The sequence below is a fragment of the Thalassophryne amazonica genome, chromosome 19 (assembly GCF_902500255.1).
Source record: "Thalassophryne amazonica chromosome 19, fThaAma1.1, whole genome shotgun sequence".
Taxonomy (NCBI): Eukaryota; Metazoa; Chordata; class Actinopteri; order Batrachoidiformes; family Batrachoididae; genus Thalassophryne; species Thalassophryne amazonica.
The window spans coordinates 18,892,825-18,915,836 of NC_047121.1; the positions used below are offsets into that span (position 1 = coordinate 18,892,825).

The 23,012-nt window shown below is 38.9% G+C and overlaps 1 protein-coding gene across 1 annotated transcript in view; it reads left to right on the forward strand.

The window, feature by feature from the left end:
• Positions 1–21,942, forward strand: part of mark3a (MAP/microtubule affinity-regulating kinase 3a) — a 134,300-nt gene extending 112,358 nt beyond the window's left edge. The window contains 3 exon segments of the mRNA XM_034160012.1: positions 2,899–2,925; positions 20,560–20,604; positions 21,190–21,942. Coding sequence (XP_034015903.1) covers positions 2,899–2,925; positions 20,560–20,604; positions 21,190–21,535 — 418 coding nt within the window. The 3' untranslated portion in view covers positions 21,536–21,942.
• The last annotated feature ends 1,070 nt before the right edge of the window (positions 21,943–23,012 follow it).

Below are 23,012 nucleotides of genomic sequence, written 5' to 3' on the forward strand. Positions count from 1 at the left end.
GCTTTGTAGAATTAGAATGATTAATTTGATGCTGTGGCGATGCTCACTGTGCTGATTTAGGTCTAAATTAAGTCACTGCCTGGTTGCCTGACAGAATTTTCTCTAAATTGACCATAATTTGTTTTTCTTCAATTAAATTTTGTTTTTGGAATTGGTTTGAATAGAATTGGTCACTGAGATTCATTAAATGTTGTGTCCTCCATGAAATTGTTTATTGCATTAACATATACAGTTGTGTTCAAAATAATAACAATGTTTAAAAAAAATAAAGTAAAGCGTGAAATCCTTATAATAGCTTTTATTTCTATACACGCAAATGCACTGGAAACATTACACATTCTATTCCAAATCAAAACATGAAGAAAAATGTATCCAATTTATTACTTTATTGAAACAAAAGAAAAAGGAATATTAGACTGTTCAGAAACAAAATAGCAGTGTCTCCATTTTTCTTTATAAACTCAAACATTTACTGTCCAAATTGAAAATGCTTGAAGATTTAGTATTCCTGTGAATCACTGAACTAATATTTATTTGTATAGCGTTTCGGAGAACTGCTTCACACCTGTGTTGCATGGAGTTGACCAAATTCTGGTACATGTGAACATGTATTCCAGCCCAGGACGATTGGACCACATTCCACAATTCCTATGTATTTCTTGGGTTTACATCAGAAACAGTGTTTTTGATGTCGCCCCACAAGTTGTCTATTTGATTAAGGTCTGGGGATTGGACTGGCCACTCCGTAACATTAGTCACGTTGGTCTGGAACCAAGATGCTGCTCACTTGCTGGTGTGTCTGGGGTCATTGTCTTGTTACAACACTCATTTCAAGGGTATTTCCTCTTCCGCATAAGGCAACATGACCTCTTCAAGTATTTTAACCTGTTAAAACTGATCCATGATCCCTGGTATGTGATTAATAGGCCCAACATAGTATGAGAGGCATCCCCATATCGTGATGCTTGCTCCACCATGCTTCACTGTCTTCACAGTGTACTGTGGCTTGAATTCAGTTTTTGCGGGTCACCTGATAAACTGTTTCTGGCCCCTAGACCCAAAAAGAACAATCAGTCCACAAAATGATCATTGGCTGACTCTTTGCCATTCTGGCTATTCTTTTATCTGTTTGAATGGTGGTTTTCCATTTTCTACCACATCTTTTGGGTTTTGGTTGCTATTTTAAAACATTTCAGATCCTATCTTTTTCTATACTTTTCCCCTCTCGAGTCAACTTTTAAATAAATACACTGTTAAATACACTGTTCTTCTGAACAATGTCTGGAGCGACCAGTTTTACTAATGCACTACAAGCAGCGTGTACAAAATTTCCTGCCTTTGTCCATAAATAAAGGCCACCTGTTTGACACCTGTTCTTTCAAAAAATGGAAGATAGATGCTAATTTTTTTGTTTGTTTGTTTTTGGACAGCATAATATTTTCTTTTCTCACTTTCTGTAAATTACTAAATTTGACACATTTTTCTTCCTGTTTTGATTTGGAATATGCAGTGTTCCCAGTGCATTTGCATGTATGGAAATAAAAGCTATTTTAAGGATTTTGAGCTTTTCTCACTTTTTAAAACGCTATTATTTTGAACACAACTGCGTATACAACTTTTCATGCAGTGCATGTTCTTGCCATATTTTAGCCATCCATCAAAAATCATATGAAACATTGCAATCAGAACTTAAGTATGGGTTCTTTAGGTCAGAAGGAGAGAAATTGGTTGACATTGCTCGATGATACAAAAGAAATAAAGGTATTTTGTTGCACAAGAGTTCTCTTAGGTCGCTTTCACACCTGCCCTGGTTGGTCTTTCTGTTGACCATTGTTTCTTCAGATCATCTGATTTCTTTGAGGTGGCGTGAATATGCATTCTGAGTGGTTCAGGATAAATAGGCAGACCATAGGCCGCGGGAAAAAGGTAAAGTTCTGTGTAGTTCAAGTAAGACTGAAGTGTGACTAGTGCAAACCAACAAACCAATATTTTAACCAAATGTGAATAAAGCATGACTATTACAGGGCTTTCACCTTTGTGTAGTACAGGGACATGCCCAAAAACTGGTTGAGGCTAGTGATATTAGCATCTCCACTGTTTTCCGAAGCTGGTGTCAACTGGTCAGATCCACACGCCACTGCCATGCATGCCACGGAACTGCCACAGGTCATGCATATATTAACCATCCAGACACACAACCGGCCCATCTCTGGAAAGAAACCATCTACCTGCTGCAGCCAGGTGAAAATGGGCATCTTATTATCCTTTGCAGTTGTTGGGATCCTCAATACTGAGACACCTGCACTTTGGATCTCTCTCTCACACACACACACACACCCCTTGAGTCTACCAAAATAACTTAATCTTGCACACAATCATGTCACATGAACCCCAGAACATAAACTCAACACATCTGACCAGTGATGGGACAGTTTGGTAACACATGGTTTTTCCTTTCAGTTTGGTTAACAAAATCAAGGGGAAAAATGTAACATTTTGGATCATGGTCCAGCCACATGATGTGAAAGTGACCTTAGACGACGACTGTGTTGACAGCTGACCAAAAGCTGAAGAGTGAAATAATGCAAATTTTTGTACCACTTTATTCTTGAATTTGAACTTACAATATTCTACAATATACTGAGTGAAACTGTGTTCACAAGAAACATTTTCTTGCTGCATGAAAAGATTGTAAAACTGAAATCCATGCTAGTGACCTCACTCCGGCAATGACTGACCTAAAATGAGGAAGTCACCATTTGTTAATTTCTGAATATGACTTCACTGTTGAAGATTCTTTTCACCCCATTTTTGTTCATTCATTGAGCTTCTTCATTCTCCCTCCTCTTTTCACTTCTCCTTCACCGTTTTCTGTTTTTCTGTCTGATTCCGTTGTAGAAACATGTCATTCAGGTTTGCCAAAAGGTAGGACTCTTGTACTGCGTTTTGCTTTGTGGAAAATTAACAAAACAATTTCACTGAAACTACTTTGAAACTCAGCGGCTGGCACTAAACTAACAACCTGCTTAGCAGAACCAACTCTGCGGGTACATTTACATACTACATTCATGGTGATGTTTTTAGTGACATACATGCCTGGGTTACACAAGTTGACAGTATTTAATTTGTTGCTAGTGATTTATTTTTGTTTATAAAAGTTCAACATTTTGGATTTTTTTTTTTTTTTTTTTTTTTTTTTTTTTTTTTTTTTTTTTTTTGCACCTTCTGTTCAATATGAATGGAAGATTGTTGTTGATCACATCTGTTTTCAGTATACGACTAAAATTCAGATGTGATTATTCTGGCTGAGCAGTCCTTAGGTCAGGACACATTTAAGGCAGCAGCACCACTTCATGTGCGGTGTTTTGGTGGATAGACCCAAAGGTGTAGGCTGTTTTGGCCTGTCTATATAGTATTATCTATATAGTATTTGCAGGAGTTCAAACATACCATTATTACACAGAACTCTGAGAGTATTCACTAATCCAACTACACTCAAAAATTTACCAGTGACAAAAATTGGTTTCCTTTTCTAGTTACACCCCTGAATGCAGCACACATACAGCTGTATGCACACATACAGCTGTGCACACAGGACAGAGAGGATAAGGCCTTATTCAGCTTTACCATTTATTGGAACTTAGTCTAAACAGTGGAAAAGTTTGGCATGTTGAGGCAGCTCCAGCATTTAAATAGATAATGACAGTTATTTTGAGTCGCATTTTTCATGCTTTGTTACATGTGATGGCATGTATTTTGTAAATGCAATATTTAATTAAATATAAAAATGCTTTCGGACTTAATGTGTTGTTTAAATATGGTTTGTTTGCTTTTAAGGAAACTTTAGTCACTATCCACCAAATGCTGCTAATTTAATGACATTCACCTCCCTAATATTGAGTTTCACAGTAAACGTCTTTGTGGGGCTGAAGCAAATAAAATGAGTTATCAATAGCAGCATTACACGTTTAACTGTAGCATCAGAGAGTGATAGAACTGATGACAATGTAATGATAACATGGCGCTCTCTGTCAGTGTTGCAGTGCTGCAAGTTTTAAAAACATGTTTCATTTTGCTTCACTTTAGAGATACACAGTCTGAGTCTGATGACTTGCACGTGGTTCACCCTTTTTACCAGTCAGTCAGGTCGCGCTTTCCACATAAACAAGTTTTTCTCGTCATTGTGTCTGCTTTCCTCCTGCTCAGGGAAACTCTTCAGCTGTATAGCTACAGGGCGAGAGGACAGAAACACTCCCAATTAATAGTCTTGGTAGTAGTAGAAATAATAATACGAATGAATGTATTTTTAACAACTATAACGTTGCTCAATCAACATCACTCTGTGTGTCATAGTTTCACCATTTCATGTATGGTGCCGAAGAGGTGTGCGAGACTGCAGCTTTTGCTTCAATGTTTAATACGAGAAATATGTTTTCATATCTCAAAAATGTGATGTGATTGGCAAAAAAAAAAAAACTAACACCAGATTTGGATTCAATGCTCCCAAATTACCCAATAGCCGTTGAAAAACTCCATGCAAGAAAAATCGTGTTGACCAGTATAATCAAAGAGTGTCAGTGCTGAACTTTAATTTTGTACCTCTGTTACTGTGCACGTACATACTACTCTGTCCGGTACATGCAGGGGGTTTTTGATGGGAATGCATTGCGGTCGGACAAGACATTTTGTCTGAGTGAAAATCAGTTGTCGCTCACCGAACGGTCCCCTCTAAAAAAAAAAAAAAAAAAAAAAAAAAAATCGGTCCGCCCTGTCTTCACCGCGCATGTATCATTTTGGAGCGGCGGCAGTATCTCACAGATTATCACCTCGTTTCTGCTTAAAACTGCACTCCAGTCATCTTCTATCTCAGCGATAGATATCTGAAGCTTCTGTACAACAATAATTTCCACATAAATTCAGCATTATTTTGTAATAAAAGACAGAGGAAGCGATCAGAGCACAGCAGCCATGACGAGCTGCTCCTGCTGCGTTCACTGCACCTCAGTCATTTCAAAGCGTCACCAATTATTGCCTTGTTTCTGCTTAAAACAGCCTCGTTTCTGCTTACAACTGACTGATTTAAAAGGTTTTACCTTGTCATCTGATGGTTAATCCATTATTCCCTTTGATCGCTTTGGGTGAAGACATTCCCAGGGGAGCTGCAGTGGTCCCAAATGACGCATGCGCAGAGGCGTCAGGGTGGACCAATTTTGGTGGGGTGGGGGGTGGCGTTTGGTCTGTGATACCGTTATAAAAAAATTGTTATATATGGTGTTAATTACATGGAAAATCATATATAAAGCGTTGGGACTTTTGTTTTTGACCGGTGAGTGTGAATATCCAGTTAATACGATGGCGGTTTAGGTGAGTTTTACTGTACCCATAGGAAGTTTGTATTCCTCTCGAAAATTGGGAGATTAAGTAGATTTCTCATGGATGGTTGTATGAGTCTGGGTTTGAATGTGGGATGTAGAAAGAGGTGTACTTATGTTGTATTGTTATTTAAATATAGTATTTCATATTGTTTTAAAAAATCAATTTTATTATTGGTTATTGGAAGAGAGTCAGAAAAAATTTAACATTTAAACAGCAAATCAGTATCCCACCTCCTGAACACAGTTTATTTAAACTTGAACTCACAGCAAATATAATATTCTAGTCATCTTATGTACTTACTGAAACGTTGTACAAATAGTTCGAAATTTGTTGGTGTTATTCAAAAAATGGATTTTAGCTAGCATCCCTTTTGTGCTGTCAAGTTAAACTCAGTCGCAAGGAACACAGAGTTTGCCTTTCACAGTAAAAATATTTGCTGGGATGCTGGCATTAAATGTTTTATTGTGAAATGGTGCGAGCAACATGAACTATCTAATGTTATACAACCCCTGGCAAAAATTATGGAATCACCGGCCTCGGAGGATGTTCATTCAGTTGTTTAATTTTGTAGAAAAAAAGCAGATCACAGACATGACACAAAACTAAAGTCATTTCAAATGGCAACTTTCTGGCTTTAAGAAACACTATAAGAAATCAGGGAAAAAAATTGTGGCAGTCAGTAACAGTTACTTTTTTAGACCAAGCAGAGGGAAAAAAATATGGAATCACTCAATTCTGAGGAAAAAATTATGGAATCACCCTGTAAATTTTCATCCCCAAAATTAACACCTGCATCAAATCAGATCTGCTCGTTACTCTGCATCTAAAAAGGAGTGATCACACCTTGGAGAGCTGTTGCACCAAGTGGACTGACATGAATCATGGCTCAAACACGAGCGATGTCAATTGAAACAAAGGAGAGGATTATCAAACTCTTAAAATAGGGTAAATCATCACGCAATGTTGCAAAAGATGTTGGTTGTTCACAGTCAGCTGTGTCTAAACTCTGGACCAAATACAAACAACATGGGAAGGTTGTTAAAGGCAAACATACTGGTAGACCAAGGAAGACATCAAAGCGTCAAGACAGAAAACTTAAAGCAATATGTCTCAAAAATCGAATGCACAACAAAACAAATGAGGAATGAATGGGAGGAAACTGGAGTCAACGTCTGTGACCGAACTGTAAGAAACCGCCTAAAGGAAATGGGATTTACATACAGAAAAGCTAAACGAAAGCCATCATTAACACCTAAACAGAAAAAAACAAGGTTACAATGGGCTAAGGAAAAGCAATCGTGGACTGTGGATGACTGGATGAAAGTCATATTCAGTGATGAATCTTGAATCTGCATTGGGCAAGGTGATGATGCTGGAACTTTTGTTTGGTGCCGTTCCAATGAGATTTATAAAGATGACTGCCTGAAGAGAACATGTAAATTTCCACAGTCATTGATGATATGGGGCTGCATGTCAGGTAAAGGCACTGGGGAGATGGCTGTCATTACATCATCAATAAATGCACAAGTTTACGTTGATATTTTGGACACTTTTCTTATCCCATCAATTGAAAGGATGTTTGGGGATGATGAAATCATTTTTCAAGATGATAATGCATCTTGCCGTAGAGCAAAAACTGTGAAAACATTCCTTGCAAAAAGACACACAGGGTCAATGTCATGGCCTGCAAATAGTCCGGATCTTAATCCAATTGAAAATCTTTGATGGAAGTTGAAAATGGTCCATGACAAGGCTCCAACCTGCAAAGCTGATCTGGCAACAGCAATCAGAGAAAGTTGGAGCCAGATTGATGAAGAGTACTGTTTGTCACTCATTAAGTCCATGCCTCAGAGACTGCAAGCTGTTATAAAAGCCAGAGGTGGTGCAACAAAATACTAGTGATGTGTTGGTGTTCTTTTGTTTTTCATGATTCCATAATTTTTTCCTCAGAATTGAGTGAGTCCATATTTTTTTCCCTCTGCTTGGTCTAAAAAAGTAACTGTTACTGACTGCCACAATTTTTTTTTCCTGATTTCTTATAGTGTTTCTTAAAGCCAGAAAGTTGCCATTTGAAATGACTTTAGTTTTGTGTCATATCTGTGATCTGCTTTTTTTCTACAACATTAAACAACTGAATGAACATCCTCCGAGGCCGGTGATTCCATAATTTTTGCCAGGGGTTGTATAAATAAAGGTTTCAAAATAAAGGTTTTGAAAACTAATCCCCAAAATTTTCATAATAAAGGATGCACATCATCATTCATGTGCAAGCCATAACCATCACGTTAATTCCATCTACAAGTTCCACCAAAGGCCATCTGAAACATCAGAAATTTTCATACTGGTGTACAAGTTAAACAACCTTCTTGATGCAAATTATTTTTCATTGTTGTCCCATGACTCTGGAATCATGTCATTAAAGTGGTGGTGCGAATGTTTCTGAACTCTTTATTGCAAAAAATACTCATTATTAATAAGTAACTTAGAAGTTAACATATTAAACAAATTAGCCTAAGAACATGATCATGCAAAAAAAAGTTATAATGAAATAAACTTAATATATAATGAGCACATGGAAAGACTTACTTTTATTTGTATTTTAAATTATATACTCAAACATGAAGGATATTCACTCATATTTGATTATTCTCCTTTTATTTAGGACCTTTTAATTTGAGGGAAAAAACTAGCTCTAGGTTCTGTTGTAGGTGCCTCAAGTAAATTGCTGATGCTTGCTGAGTGATGCACACACATGACGAGCTGAGTGAACCTGGACAGCAAACGAACGGTCATGTGCAGTTCAAAATTCAGTTGTTTTTGGATGGAAAAAGTGAAACTCAGATTTTATCTTCCTGGGCAGGTCTCAATTTACCTGGATGGGCAGACTGTACAAGTAGAGCATATGTTGGAGAAACACTAAAAGATACTGTATATGTTGTATACCTTACCCCTGTTTAGAGGGGTTTTGTTTTTGAAACTTCAACTGGAGTCTTATAAGTGTCACGCTACCTGTCTTGTGTCCTTGGACAAGATACTACGTTTGCATCATCAGTCCACCCAGCTGTAAGCGTGTACTGGCCTCGGCTGCCGTCCCATACATTGTATGCTTTTGTCCACTTTATTGTACGCTATCTAGTGACAAGCACCAACGGGCCTCCAGGTCTCTGGGTCCAGTTCTTTGTCAGCGAGGCGGAACGTGTCCTGACACTTTGCTTACCACACGGTGTGTATGTACTCCTGCATCGCTTTCAGAAAATAAGGGAATATATTTTCAAAAATGTTGAACTGTTGCTTAAAGGAGGCAATAATTCAAGAGTGAGCTGAAGTATATCAGATGAATAATAAAGTTTTTTAATGAGATTTTACTTTTAGTGCTGTTTAAAATCTAACATGGCATTTTCAGTTGTCATACAAAGAAAGTCAGATTCTGCTATTTAAATGACAATTTAGACAGTGACAGCTTTGCACGGCTGATGTTCAACTCGTGTGTAAATGTACTCTGTGTGTCTGAGGTTGGTTTGAGTGTGTGACGGCTGATTGGGAGAGCAGACCAGACTCCTTCAACAATCAGTCCAATAACCAACAACAGCTTGGCTCTCATCAGCTGCCTGTACATGCATGGGGTCGCTTTTACTGCTGCTGTTCAGTTCAGCTTTTTTACCCTGACCACAGTGATTAACAATTACTGCTCTCTGCGATGCTGTGAAATGGTATTTTTTTAGATTGAACCTTAGCGGTAAAACATTCTGCTCATTATGAAACAGGTTTTTTAAACCTCTCTGGCTCAGATGTGATTTTTCTAATATTTGTCTTGGAACAGTTCTGGCAGCATAGAGGGAAAATGTCAGAGCCACAAAGAGGGGTGGGGGGTGAAACCAGATAATGTATGTTTATTTTCTAAATGCTGAACGTGCGTGTACGAGTGAGACATTGGTTGATCTGTCCACTGGTGGTAAATGGTTCATAGCCCATTTGAGCCTGTTGTCACATTGCGTAGGGCCTCTTACTGTTTAATAGGGCAGCGAAGTCTCGTTTGAACCCCTATGTGATATCGCGGGATTTGACCACATCTAGGGACAGCCGGCACGAACACGGCAGAGAATCCCCGAGCGGAGTGTGGGAGTTTGAGCGCAAATCATTCAGTTCGGCTCAGTAAACTTAAAAGCATACTCGCTGTCAACTAGCGAACCTGCCGGTTTAAAATGGTTTCCGCTGAAACCTCCATCTAAACCTCCATCAAATATCTACAAAGGAAGAGTAAAATAGAAGAATAGAAAAGAGTGTAGAGCCACTTAGGTCCCTGGTCTGGAGAACCAGGGATGGTAGGTTTTGGTATTTACGACTAGTGACTGCCCTATATTAAAAGTAGCTATCATATATAGTAACTTATGTATAAGGGACAGGGTAAAAGTATATTATAGTATTATGTAGGCCTATTATTATGTAAAATTATTATTATTATTACTATTATTATGTTATATTATTATATGTCAGTGTCAAAGTGACTGTCATGTGATCCACCAAATTGAGAGGAAAAAACATTTCCGTTCTATGAATTTGCTCTTGCAGAATATCTCAGGATGGAAAACCTGATGTGAAGAAAAACCCCAAGGCCAATTAAAAAGGGATAAATTGAGACTTATGAAAGTGAAACTTCTAATTGAATTGCTAAATGAATGGTGCGAGATTTCTCGACAACAAAGCATTCAGGCAGTAAAACTGAAGTCACTACTTCACAGAATATAGACCAACACAAAAATTCATTTTCTAACCTTTTTTCAGCAATTTTAGTCATTTCCCCCCGTCATTTATATTACATATAACACTCACTTATGAAATCTCACTCCACAATGCTTTGTCAGCTTGTTGCTGCACAAAACAGCATTTTCAGATCAGTTTAACTCAAGTTTAAGTCAGCACATCATTTATTTCTATTTAATCTAATGCCCGACTACGTGTAATAACGCTAAGCAGCTGCTTCACAACAGCTCACAGACTGCATCCGCCATCTAGTGGATTAAATAGAAATTGATGGTCTCTTCCCACAGACTGTGTCAATTCTAGCAGGAAAATGGTGTCCTGTTTAGTTTTTGGCTGCAGTCACCGAAGCAGTCGTGAAAAATGTAGGCTTTTTTTCGGTTCCCAGTGGAGAAGGGAAGACGAGGTGAATGGGACACGTCGTGTTGCTGTTAGCCTACACAGCTAACCAGAGTAGCTGTGTTCTCTCGCCTGCACAACAGCCTCCACTTGTTTGAGCTCCGGGTCATAAACAAACCGCAACACATGTCCGCTTTCCCACCGCATCGTCGCTTTTTCTTTGCTTTTTCACTTTGTTTACGTGTAATTTGCCCAAAAATGCAGCAAAAGTGCAGTGTTTCTGTCCCCGGAAGTACAGACATTCCATCATATGCGCCATATTTGATGCCTTTAGTGCCCGCCTTCAAATGAGACTTCGCTGCCCAGTTAAAATTTTAAAAGGCAGATTCTTTCACTCTTTTTGATGCTGAGCCAGGTCAGTTACAGGAGGCTGACGTAAAAGAGGATGATTAATTGTTTGACAAAGTGAATCTGCTACTGTTTGAGTCATCAGTATCAGCTGATGTGGAGCAGTGGAGCAGCTCTGTGGTCTCACCATCATCTCATCTGACACCTCCCTTTGGTTTTTGTCTTCCATTCACACACTATAGGTGTCATTTGAATGTTTAGGTTCAGTCACGCCCCGCTGCCCCACCCCCTCCCTCCTGTCCTCAGTGTCTCTGTTTTCCAAACGTGTCTGTGTCCTTTAACCTTTGACCTCTTGCTGCTCTTCCTCTCTGCCTAGGGTCAGTATTGACCCGGCCAAACGGCAGATGGCCAAGGCAGGGCCTGCTGTCCCTTCTACCCAGGGAGGAAAACCCCTTAGTAAGTCTTCTGCTCTCCAGCCTCATCTTTTCCTTGCTTTCCCATCCTTCCACATTTCTTTCTTTTTGGACCATCATTCTTACTTTTCCCCTCTTCTCCTTCTCATGTGTCCATTGGGAAATGAGCGTTTTTTGTTTTTGTTTTTGTTTTGTTTTTTGTTTTTTTCAGAATCCCATTTTCTTTTCATTCTGATTCAGGAGCAGAAGATGTAGAGATTTGTAGGAAATCGCAGATGATCTAGAGTAAGGGACTGTTTAATCCCCCAGTCTCACCTGAACTGAGTGTCAGTGATGTATTTAACACTTTCACAGCCTCCTGGACCTGTTGCCAGTTCTGCCCATTGTTGGCACAATCACTTCCTCCTCCACCCATCCTGTTTTACTGTATTGTTATTATTATTATTATTATTATTATTGCTAGGCTGCAGGGCATGCTGAGAGCCTGACGCAGAAGCCCTTCCTGTCAGAGGACCTGGGAGCACCTGCAGCTGAAAATACTGCTGCACGTGTTTGCTCAGTGCTCCCTTTAAATTGATTTTTGCCAAGCGTGTAGTGACGGGCAGTTTTCGACCTCTGCACTGCTCCAGTTGCACACTGCCAATCAAACCTTTTCCATTCCAGCTTTTACTGTACATGGTGAAATTTTGTCACAAGGCAGCATAAAAATAAAGTGGCAAAATACACATTAAAACAGCAGATTGACAGTTCAGATCTACAAAGAAAAACTCTGAGTTTTAAACTGTGCAGAGACCTAGAGGTATTTTACAGTATGGTGTATTTGAAATGGGGTTTTGTTCAATTTGGAAATATTAAAAAGTATCTCAAAACTAGTCTCCCTACATTTACATTTTTTAATTCAGAAAGAGGATCGCTGCTCCCTACAAGTACGTTTACTAGCCAACTAAAATTTATACCCCTGCAACCAAAAATTTGTTGGAATTATGTTTATGACTACATGCGTGAAGGAAAATAATTCCGAACAGATGTCTTTAAAGGTGCTCAGTCCTTTCTTGGGACATTCCATGAAGGACGACGTTTTCTCCTGGAAATCTATATGCCAACATTTTGTTCTGAGTTTCTTTAGTCCTACAGCCCAGTACATGTAGACTTCAATCAGGCTTTAATAACAATAATGTAAACATAGCACACACGCCATCTGGTGGACGCACTCCAGTAATGCACATACATTGACGAAGTGAGCAGTGAAAATTGTATCGGGTGTTTTTGTTCAAATATTAGTGATTCATGCCATGAGATTTGATTTGATATGTAATAAAAGTAAATGTGATTTGAAGGTGCGTTATGTTTTGTTGACTGCAAACATGGATGTTTGAGTTTTGTAATCTTTATACTTGCTATAATTTAGAATTACAGTACAAAAATTTATGTACATATGAGGAGCTGTTTCAGAGACATTGTCATTTTTCATAAATTCATTATGAATCTGATATGGATAATAACTTCTGTTCACACACGTGAGCTTGAGCCTTACGTGCACTACCATTTCCTTGTTTAGTCAAGCCTATAAATAACAAGAACACAACATAATCATTTGTTAGCCTATAGAAAATCACAACTTCTAAACAAATCTAATAACGCCACAGATTCATAAGTGTACTCAAACTTGCAGTAGCTTGACAGTGAAATATGGATATTTGCACAGCATTGGTTTAGTCTTCAGTGTGCCCCAAACTTCATATTCCACTCAAAGTATTTAGTTTTATCAATTTTGGAAGTAAATGACATCTTTCATGTCCTTACACTTGCTCTCTGAATTTTCCACTTTCTTATAGACCTTTTATATTGGTGTTTTTCAGTCTAATTTCTTTCTTAAGCTTGGTTCACACGACAAGATTTTAAAATTATCTTTAGGTTTCCAAAACCTGAGAGACCACACACGTGAAGATAAAAAATCATGGCTCTAACAGGTTTGGTCGTACAGTGTGTGGTGTTCAGCCACACAGTAAGGACAACAACACCACCCACAAACAGATTTCATACACGAACATTCACAGCTCAGACAGGAAATCTCGCAAAATCTCTCGAGATTAAACGTGACTTCAGAGTAAACAAACAGATACTTTTTGGACTATTTAAAACAGTGGGGAAAAAAACAATACAAAAAGAAAAGTCATTCTTTAAAGGAGTGGAGACAGTGTGACCACCGGACTTTCTGGGAAGTCAGAACAGCTGTTTTGATTTTATTTTCTGCTCCGTGCGTCCGTCACCTCACTTTCTGATTGGCTGAATGTCACATTCAGCAGGCTGTGTGCTCGTTTTGGTCAGAGGACACAACCCACGCTGTGATATTGGGCCAAAAAAATCCAACATGTTGAATATCCCCGATTTGCGATCGGAGCGCTCCTGACGCCCTTCCGAGCAGATCAGAGCGCTCTTAACACACCACACACGGCAGGAATATCTGATAAGATTATCTTTAGCGTCATCACAATTGTCGGGGCATCCTTAAGATTGTTGGAAGGGGAAGATCGGGTTCGATATCGGCCTAATTATCCTGCCGTGTGAACCCGGCCTTAGTTCAACATTTTTGCACAACCGTACAATCATAGGTCCACTCTGTAATAAACAGACACCAGTGGGCTGTCTTTGCTGACACCTAGAAGTAGAGAGAGATTGATATATCGGGCGGCCGATAATTGGATATGTATGGGCCCTGCCATTTACCGGCATTGGCCGATAATCACCCCAGGCCAATTGATGGTCCAGCCGTTTATCGGTCTTTCCCTACAGAGCACCTGGAGGGATTATCGGCCAATGCAGATCATCGGCCGGCCGATATATCGGTCTGCCTCTACCTAGAATGAAAACAGCCTGTAAAATGGGTGAATACGACGTACTGAGCCTGTAACATGTAATGTTTCACTGGGAAACTTTTACAAAGTGGGAGCACTTTTAAGTGGAGATAAGCTGACCTTTATTATTTCTTTTTTTTATGTGTATCTGTGTCTCCATATGTGTGTGAGAGGGAGAGGAAGATAGGCCCACTTTATAGTCAATTAATCAATTACATGTATAGAGAGACCTGTTGACTACTTTAAGTTAGGTATTTCATTACTGACTTATTACTATAGTTATACAAGATATGCAGCCATTTGTTCCTGCAGAATGGTGGTTATCATCTTGTGAGGATGCACATACACATCTTCAGTTCATTAATGCCTGTTGAGGACAATATTCAGTCACAACATTCTGTGCAAAGAGGCGTCAGATCAACACTCTGTGGACTCATGAAGTGGAGTTGTGTAGCATTTCTATAAAAGGAAACTATTAGACAAATACTTTGCACCAGGAAGACATTTGACTGGATTTTTAGTTGCAAACAGCAACTAAAAGTCAGTTGTTCTTGAGTACTAAATCGAATAGTTATTCCTTAAATCTTTAAAAAGTACCCATCAAGCAAATACTATGCTTAAGAAAAAAAAGATGATCTCTCATGATGTTTTTCTAGTCTTACAAAAACATGGGTGCTGTAAAACAATCTTATCAAATATCAGATGCTAATTAGCATCTTTTCTCTTTGGAACGCCATGTTGAGCTGAAAATTTCTTCCTCTATTATCCATCATTTCATTTGCATAGACGTATTGATCATGATTCAGACATTCCCAAAGAGGTGCTGAGGAAGAGAATTCTGACAGGCAGCGTGACGTCTTCTGGTCGTCCCATGTCGGAGCAGAGCTCCTGTTGCTCAGCTGTCAAAAAGCGAGTATTACCCAAAAACATGTCAGCAAGTTCAGCTGTTGCTCCAGACGCAAGGAAAAACTGTTGCTGTGGAGCATTTTAGTAGATTTTCAGTGTTTCACCAAGTATTGGGAGGTGGAGGGGAGGTGATGGTCTAGTGGTTAAAGTGTTGGGCTTGAGTCCAGAAGATCATGGGTTCAAAGCTCCACCTGACTTGAAAATCACTAAGGGCCCTTGGGCAAGGCCTTTAATCAATCAATCAATCAACTTTTTTCTTATATAGCGCCAAATCACAACAAACAGTTGCCCCAAGGCGCTCCATATTGTAAGGCAAGGCCATACAATAATTATGAAAAACTCCAACGGTCAAAACGACCCCCTATGAGCAAGCACTTGGCAACAGTGGGAAGGAAAAACTCCCTTTTAACAGGAAGAAACCTCCAGCAGAACCAGTCTCAGGGAGGGGCAGTCTTCTGCTGAGACTGGTTGGGGCTGAGGGAAAAAACCAGGAAAAAGACATGCCGTGAAGGGGGCAGAGATCGATCACTAATGATAAATGCAGAGTGATGCATACGGAGCAAAAAGAGAAAGAAACAGTGCATCATGGGAACCCCCCACAATCTACGTCTAAAGCAGCATAACCAAGGGATGGTCCAGGGTCACCCGATCCAGCCCTAACTATAAGCCTTAGCGAAAAGGAAAGTTTTAAGCCTAATCTTAAAAGTAGAGAGGGTATCTGTCTCCCTGATCTGAATTGGGAGCTGGTTCCACAGGAGAGGAGCCTGAAAGCTGAAGGCTCTGCCTCCCATTCTACTCTTACAAACCCTAGGAACTACAAGTAAGCCCGCAGTCTGAGAGCAAAGCGCTCTAATGGGGTAATATGGTACTACGAGGTCCCTAAGATAAGATGGGACCTGATTATTCAAAACCTTATAAGTAAGAAGAAGAATTTTAAATTCTATTCTAGAATTAACAGGAAGCCAATGAAGAGAGGCCAACACGGGTGAGATATGCTCTCTCCTGCTAGTCCCCGTCAGTACTCTAGCTGCAGCATTCTGAACCAACTGAAGGCTTTTTAGGGAACTTTTAGGACAACCTGATAATAATGAATTACAATAGTCCAGCCTAGAGGAAATAAATGCATCAATTAGTTTTTCAGCATCACTCTGAGACAAGACCTTTCTGATTTTAGAGATATTGCGTAAATGCAAAAAGGCAGTCCTACATATTTGTTTAATATGCGCTTTGAATGACATATCCTGATCAAAAATGACTCCAAGATTTCTCACAGTATTACTAGAGATCAGGGAAATGCCATCCAGAGTAACGATCTGGTTAGACACCATGCTTCTAAGATTTGTGGGGCCAAGTACAATAACTTCAGTTTTATCTGAGTTTAAAAGCAGGAAATTAGAGGTCATCCATGTCTTTATGTCTGTAAGACAATCCTGCAGTTTAGGTAATTGGTGTGTATCCTCAGGCTTCATGGATAGATAAAGCTGGGTATCATCTGCGTAACAATGAAAATTTAAGCAATACCGTCTAATAATACTGCCTAAGGGAAGCATGTATAAAGTGAATAAAATTGGTCCTAGCACAGAACCTTGTGGAACTCCATAATTAACTTTAGTCTGTGAAGAAGATTCCCCATTTACATGAACAAACTGTAATCTATTAGACAAATATGATTCAAACCACCGCAGCGCAGTGCCTTTAATACCTATGACATGCTCTAATCTCTGTAATAAAATTTTATGGTCAACAGTATCAAAAGCAGCACTGAGGTCCAACAGAACAAGCACAGAGATAAGTCCACTGTCCGAAGCCATAAGAAGATCATTTGTAACCTTCACTAATGCTGTTTCTGTACTATGATGAATTCTAAAACCTGACTGAAACTCTTCAAATAGACCATTCCTCTGCAGGTGATCAGTTAACTGTTTTACAACTACCCTCTCAAGAATCTTCGAGAGAAAAGGAAGGTTGGAAATTGGCCTATAATTAGCTAAGATAGCTGGATCAAGTGATGGCTTTTTAAGTAATGGTTTAATTACTGCCACCTTAAAGGCCTGTGGTACATAACCAACTAACAAAGATAGATTGATCATATTTAAGATTGAAGCATTAAATAATGGTAGGACTTCCTTGAGCAGCCTGGCAGGAATGGGGTCCAATAACATGCCGATGGTTTGGACGAAGCAACCAATGAAAATAACTCAGACAGAACAACCGGAGAGAAAGAGTCTAACCAAATACCGGCATCACTGAAAGCAGCCAAAGATAACGATACATCTTTGGGATGGTTATGAGTAATTTTTTCTCTAATAGTCAAATTTGTTAGCAAAGAAAGTCATGAAGTCATTACTAGTTAAAGTTAATGGAATACTCAGCTCAATAGAGCTCTGACTCTTTGTCAGCCTAGCTACAGTGCTGAAAAGAAACCTGAGGTTATTCTTATTTTCTTCAATTAGTGATGAGTAGAAAGATGTCCTAGCTTTACGGAGGGCTTTTTTATCTGCTTATCTGCTTTAAGCTACGAGTTTGTGAGTTATACCACGGAGTCAGACACTTCTGATTTAAAGCTCTCTTTTTCAGAGGAGCTACAGCATCCAAAGTTGTCTTCAAAGAGGATGTAAAACTATTGACGAGATACTCTAACTCCCTTACAGAGTTTAGGTAGCTACTCTGCTCTGTGTTGGTATATGACATTAGAGAACATAACGAAGGAATCATATCCTTAAACCTAGTTACAGCGCTTTAATCCCCTATTGCTCCCGGTGTGTAGTGAGCGCCTTGTATGGCAGCACCCTGACATCGGGATGAATGTGAGGCATAATTGTAAAGTGCTTTGAGCGTCTGATGCAGATGGAAAAGCGCTATATAAATGCAGTCCATTTACCATTTTATTTTATTGCACATCTGTATCCACCCAAAAATAGTGTTAAACGAGTCTAAGCTGCTGGTGGTCACGTGCATGAGCAGTGTGTCACATTTCTGAATATTACAGCTCTGATCATCTGTTCGGTACTTGGAAGTAGCTTCCTTTTAAAACAAAGTAAGATCAGGTAACAACAATAAAACCAGACAACTAAGAATATTACAAACTAGTTATTTTATAGAAAGCTAATTTAAAAGTATGTTTGGAGTACATGACTCTGCAATGACTCCAACTGCAATCTGCAATTTTTTTTGTCCCCTCAAAAGGTTAATGAAATAATTTGAGATTTCCTGAATTCTTTTATTTGAAATGTGAGAGGAGCTGTTCAGTCACAGCTTTACTCTCATGACAAAAAGTTTGCACATATTGCAATGGGTTTTCGTTTGAATGCATCAGATGTGGTTTGTTTTGTTGTTTAAATTACTTTGATGGGGAGGACAACGGGGGGCTTTGTTTTAAAGTTACACACACACACACAGCTGAATGCAAAAGTTTGGGCATCCCTGATAATTTTCATGATTTTCCTTTATAAATCATTGCTTGTCTGGATCACAAATTTCAGTTAAATATATCACGTAGCAGATGAACACACTGATATTTGAGAAGTGAAATGAAGTTTCTAGTATTTACACATAGTGTGCAATAATTATTTACACAAAATTGGGCAGGTGCATAAATTGGCCACCTTGTCATTTTATTGATTTGAATACATTTAGCACTAATTATTGGAACACAAAATTGGTTTGGTAAGGTCAGTGACCCTTGACCACCTTACACAGGACAATCATGAGAACGGGTATTTAAGGTGGCCATTTGCAAATGTTTCCCCTCTTTGCATCTCTTCTAATGAGTGGAAACATGGGAGCCTCTAAACAACTCTCAGATGACCTGAAAACAAAGATTGTTCAACATCATGGTTTAGGGGAAGGATGCAAAAAGCTATCTCAGAGATTTCAGCTGTCAGTTTCCACTGTAAGGAACATAGTGAGGAAATGGAAGACCACAGGCACAGTACTAGTTAAGGCCCGAAGTGGCAGGCCAAGAAAAATCTCAGATAAGCTGAAGTGAAGGATGGTGAGAAGAACAGTCAGTCAACCCACAGACCTGCTCCAAAGACCTACAACATGATCTTGCTGCAGATAGTGTCTCTGTGCATCATTCAGTGCACTTTGCACAAAGAGATGCTATATGATGCTGTAATGCAGAGGAAGCCTTTTCTGTGTACACACCACAAACAGACTCACTTGAGGTATGCTAAAGCACATTTGGACAAGCCAGCTTCATTTTGGAATAAGGTGCTCTGGACTGATGAAACTAAAATTGAGCTATTTGGACATAACAAGGGGCGGTATGCATGGCTGAAAAAGAACACAGCATTCCAAGAAAAACACTTGCTACCTACAGTAAAATTGTGGTTCCATCATGCTGTGTGGCTGTGTGGCCAGTGCAGGTACAGGGAATCTTGTTAAACTTGAGGGTCACATGGATTCCAGTCAATATCAGCAGATTCTTGAGAACTATGTTCATGCATCAGTGACAAAGTTGAAATTGCACCGGGGCTGGATCTTTCAACAAGACAATGACCCTAAACACTGCTCAAAATCTGCTAAAACATTCATACAGAGGAGCAAGTACAGCATTCTGAAATGGCCATCTCAGTCCCCAGACCTGAATATTAAATAATTATAATTATATAAAGGAAAATCAAGTAAATCATCAGGGGTGCCCAAACCTTTACATACAAGTGTGTGTGTGTGTGTGTGTGTGTGTGTGTATGTATGTATGTGTGTATATATATATATATATATATATATATATATATATATATATATATATATATACACACACACACATACAGTAGTGTTCACAATAATAGTAGAGAGCTGTGTGACTAAAAGATTAATCCAGGTTTTGAGTATATTTCTTATTGTTACATGGGAAACAAGGTACCAGTAGATTCTCACATATCCACAAGACCAAGCATTCATGATATGCACACTATTAAGGCTATGAAATTGGGCTATTAGTAAAAAAAAAAAGTAGAAAAGGGGGTGTTCAGAGTCTATGTTCATGTGTCCATTTAGGACACATGAACAGAGCATGGATGAACTGCACTGGAGTTGTGCGCTTTTGTTCTAAGCATCCTCTAGCTTTACTCCAGTTTGAACACAATTGTTTTGTCATGATCACAAAATTATTCCAGTTAGTAAACATATGGGAGTTTATAATAATGAAAAGTCCATGACAGATTAAAATTCGACAAGTTTGAGATGAGTTAAAGCAGAAATTAAAAAAAAAATGGATTGTTGCACTAGTTGCAGCCCTAGCGCTCCCTTAAATGCACACTAGTTCATTTCCCTTTTTGTAAGGTCTGCTGTTTTATTTTACCTCAGTGAATATTTTCATAACCATCATGGATTATTTCCACTTTTTCCTTTTTCTGATTCTCCAGTGAATTTACTGGAAGAAAATCTTTCTTGTGCACTTTCTGTTTCCAGTCGTGACTATCATTCATCCCTTTTTTTCCTACACCATTTGCACACTATTTCACTAGAATTGAGCTAAGATTATCTGTCATGCACTTGTTTTCTTCTTTGTCCCCCCACCACCTCGTCCCTCTGCTGATTCTTCTCGTACGCCCCAGAGTCTCATCCGAGTTTGAAAGAAACGGGAGACTTGAGGGCTCAAGGTGAGGCTTACCTGGTTCGCTAGGCTTTAGTTTGTCCTTGTTGTCCGCCTGCAGTTTTGTTTTTTCTTTTTTGGCTAAGTTTAAGCCCTTTCGGTACTTGTATAGGAGATGTTCTTGCTGCTCAGTTTCTTCCTGGGATGTTTGACTGTGGTGTGAGGGTTTTAAATATCAGTGCCGTGTCATGTACTGAATCTTTGCAAATGTTTTCTTGTTTTTGGTTGTTTGCCTGTTTTCATTTTGTTTGCATGGTGCTGGCTTGTGCAGATCTTTTAGCATTGCATGTTTTTATTCTTGTCTACCATAAAATAGTTTTAACGTCCTCAAACCTTCCACCAATGTGGCATGGATGCAACCTGAGCAAGAAAACTGACACCAGCCACAAGATAATTATGGGTGAAATTTGGCTGTGGCTGGAATCAAATATTCAGCAACTGTTTTCATTGTTTTTCAGACACTGAATCTTTGAATCCACCAGGCACCACTTGAGTGGGACTATAAAGGTTCCATTCTGGTGATGACCAAACATCTAATAGAGCTTTGTTACCTAAACTTCTTGTTTGTGTGCTTGTGCTTTTCTCCTGACAGTCGCCATGTACCTGGGGATCAAAAAGGGGAAAATAAAGACGGTAAACCCCGCTCCCTCAGATTCACTTGGAATATGAGGACCACCAGCTCCATGGAGCCTTGTGATATCATGCGGGAGATTCGCAAGGTGCTCGATGCCAACAACTGCGACTATGAACAGCAAGAAAATTTCTTGCTGCTTTGCGTCCATGGGGATGGACATGCTGAAAACCTGGTCCAATGGGAGATGGAAGTTTGCAAGCTGCCCCGCCTCTCCCTGAATGGAGTCAGATTTAAAAGGATATCCGGATCATCCATCGCTTTCAAAAACATTGCTTCCAAAGTTGCCAACGAGTTAAAGCTATGAACAAAAGGGTTTAAAAGTATACATATATATATATCTAGAAGTATTTAAGATGTACAATCACCCGAGTAACAGTTCCAAATGTCTCCTTTTTGGCATAATCGCTAAATTACTAATATCTCAGTCTATTCTGGCCAATGGGCTCGACATTAACAAGTTGAATATTTGTTATGCTGTGAATGTGGACAAAAAGAGCATTTCTAGACTTATTTATTTCTTTTTTCCTTCTCTTGGAAATTGTGTAATGTTTTGTTTTCAGTGTAAATAATCTTTCTTTCAGGACAGCTTCACTGCAATATTCTTTTTTTCTTTCTTTTGTATTTTGTTAATGTAGAGATGTTGGAGAGTCTGTAAATGCCCAAATGGTTATGAGGTCACTCCTGTCTCGATTAAAGTGTCTGTCGACTTGAGTGTCCCGCCTCATGCTGATCATTGGTGTGCGGACACATTGAAAAGGTGTGATGGGGATTTGCTGCTCCTTTGTGATGCATCATTTAAAACTCTGGCAATGCTTTCTAGCATTATTTTAAAGTGTAAAATGTTTTCAGTAAAAAATATCTGACCAGCTCAACAATGAATACATAGCATCTTCTCTTAGGAAACTGACTTGTGCTCTGTTGTTAACACCTTAATTGCTAAACCCACCTTGACACTTGCACAAATTTGATTCCCATGCTGGCACAGAATCTTGCGTGCTAGTAAGAAAACCTGTCGTGAACTGTGCGCAGCTGCGTGCCAGTGCGCAAAGACAATGTTTGAAAGTGCTAATTTGTGGTATGCCTTAATTCGTGCACTTATGTGAAGTCGTCATGAACATTGTGCAAACCTATCGAAAACAATGCGAGTCATTGCGCACAGTGCATCCAAAGCTAAAATTAGATTATGACGAGATGTTACATCTAAATACGAGTAAACATAACTTTACAGATAGCATTATCTAACTCATGAGAAGGAATAAAATGCAACTGTTACCATCCTATATATATAATTCTATGTTTCTCTCTCTCTCTCTCTCTCTCTCTCTCTCTCTCTCTCTCTCTCTCTATGTATATGTATACATATATATACGTATGTATATGTATACATATATATACGTATGTATATGTATACATATATATACGTATGTATATGTATACATATATATACGTATGTATATGTATACATATATATACGTATGTATATGTATACATATATATACGTATGTATATGTATACATATATATACGTATGTATGTGTGTGTATATGTATACATATACATATACACTCAACAAAAAATAATGCAACACTTTTGGTTTTGCCCCATTTTGTATGAGATGAACTCAAAATCTAAACTTTTTCCACATACCACAATATCACATTTCCCTCAAAAATTGTTTCACAAACCAGTCTAAATCTGTGATAGTGAGCACTTCTCCTTGCTGAGATAATCCATCCCACCTCACAGGTGTGCCATATCAAGATGCTGATTAGACACCATGAT